The sequence below is a fragment of the Triticum aestivum genome, chromosome 2D, assembly GCF_018294505.1.
Source record: "Triticum aestivum cultivar Chinese Spring chromosome 2D, IWGSC CS RefSeq v2.1, whole genome shotgun sequence".
NCBI classification, from domain to species: domain Eukaryota; kingdom Viridiplantae; phylum Streptophyta; class Magnoliopsida; order Poales; family Poaceae; genus Triticum; species Triticum aestivum.
The window spans coordinates 83,877,102-83,878,253 of NC_057799.1; the positions used below are offsets into that span (position 1 = coordinate 83,877,102).

The 1,152-nt window shown below is 62.0% G+C and overlaps 1 protein-coding gene across 1 annotated transcript; it reads right to left on the bottom strand.

The window, feature by feature from the left end:
* Window positions 1-222: 222 nt before the first annotated feature.
* LOC123055679 (uncharacterized) lies at window positions 223-747 on the bottom strand (the record flags this gene model as incomplete). Its single annotated transcript, XM_044479589.1, has 1 exon — window positions 223-747. A coding segment is annotated over one exon (525 nt), but the record flags the coding sequence as incomplete, so codon positions are not given.
* Between the last annotated feature and the right edge of the window lie 405 nt (window positions 748-1,152).

A 1,152-nucleotide genomic window follows, 5' to 3' on the forward strand; every position in this document is an offset into this window, starting at 1 on the left:
TCATTTGATTCATAAGAGGGAAACTAAAAAATCACAACCACACCACACTGCCGCTAACAAAAAAGAAAGCGATCTGAACCAACTACTCTACTAACCCATCGCCAAAATCGAACTACTACGGCCGCAACCAACTAAAGAACAGCTAAATTGTCTTCTAGATTCTCGGCTACTTTATACAGTTTGCTCGTCGGAATGGGATGTTTGCCGGCCGGCCGCTGGCGCTCACCGGAGGACGTCCGACCGCAGGTGAGAGAGCTCCTTCCTGAGCTTGTGCGAGAAGAGCCTGCACGCGTCCATGCTCAGGTCCACGGCCGCCGCGAGGGCCACGAAGGCCGCCGCGTCCTCCGCACACTCGACGTGCGCCACCCCGACCTCCACCGTGGGCTTGCTGCACCGGCCCTCGCCTTCGACCGAGGCTGACATGACGAAGCCCCGGTAGTTCCCCAGAGGCCACTGGCTGAAGTCGCCGCTGCCACGCGGGCTGCACCCCGGGGTGCTCCCCCGGCTCAGGGGCTGCGCGGCTGTCAAGTCGAGCGCGAACTTGCCGCCCTTGGACGCGGCGGTGGTGGAGTCCGCGATGGGGACGGCGTGGTCCACGCCGGGGACGAGGAGGTCGAAGCGGTAGCCGAGGCTGTCGGACGACCCCGCCCCGCCGCGCTCGCGCCAGCACTCGAGGCGGCCCCACGGCTCCCACGCGCCGTCGCCGGCGGGCCGGAGGATGAGCCACGCGCCCGGGTTGGAGCGGGTTGATTACTGCTAAGGCCGGGGGTAATTGCAAAATGTGCTGCGCTGACCGGCTATGCTGACTAGGCTCCACTTGTCGTCGTCTGATTGGCTAGGACTAAATTTGCATATTGAGTGCAAGTTATGGGATGCAATAGTTTGCTTTTGCAAGTTTTGGACTAGATCATCACATCCTGGACAAGTTCAAGGACTGCGGGTGCTATTACCTCTTTCTTCAGGTACCCAACCGCAGCTGCAAAGGAACAGGCAAACTGGGAGACCGGCGCATGCGGGCGGGTCGTGGCAGAGGTGAGCTCAGCCCGGCGCCTGTGGCGGCGAACTGCAGTGTGTGGCAGCGAAGTCAACCCGGGCGGCGCTGCGAGCCAGAGCCAGACTGGGGACGCCGAAGAGATGAAGATCAAGGCCGGC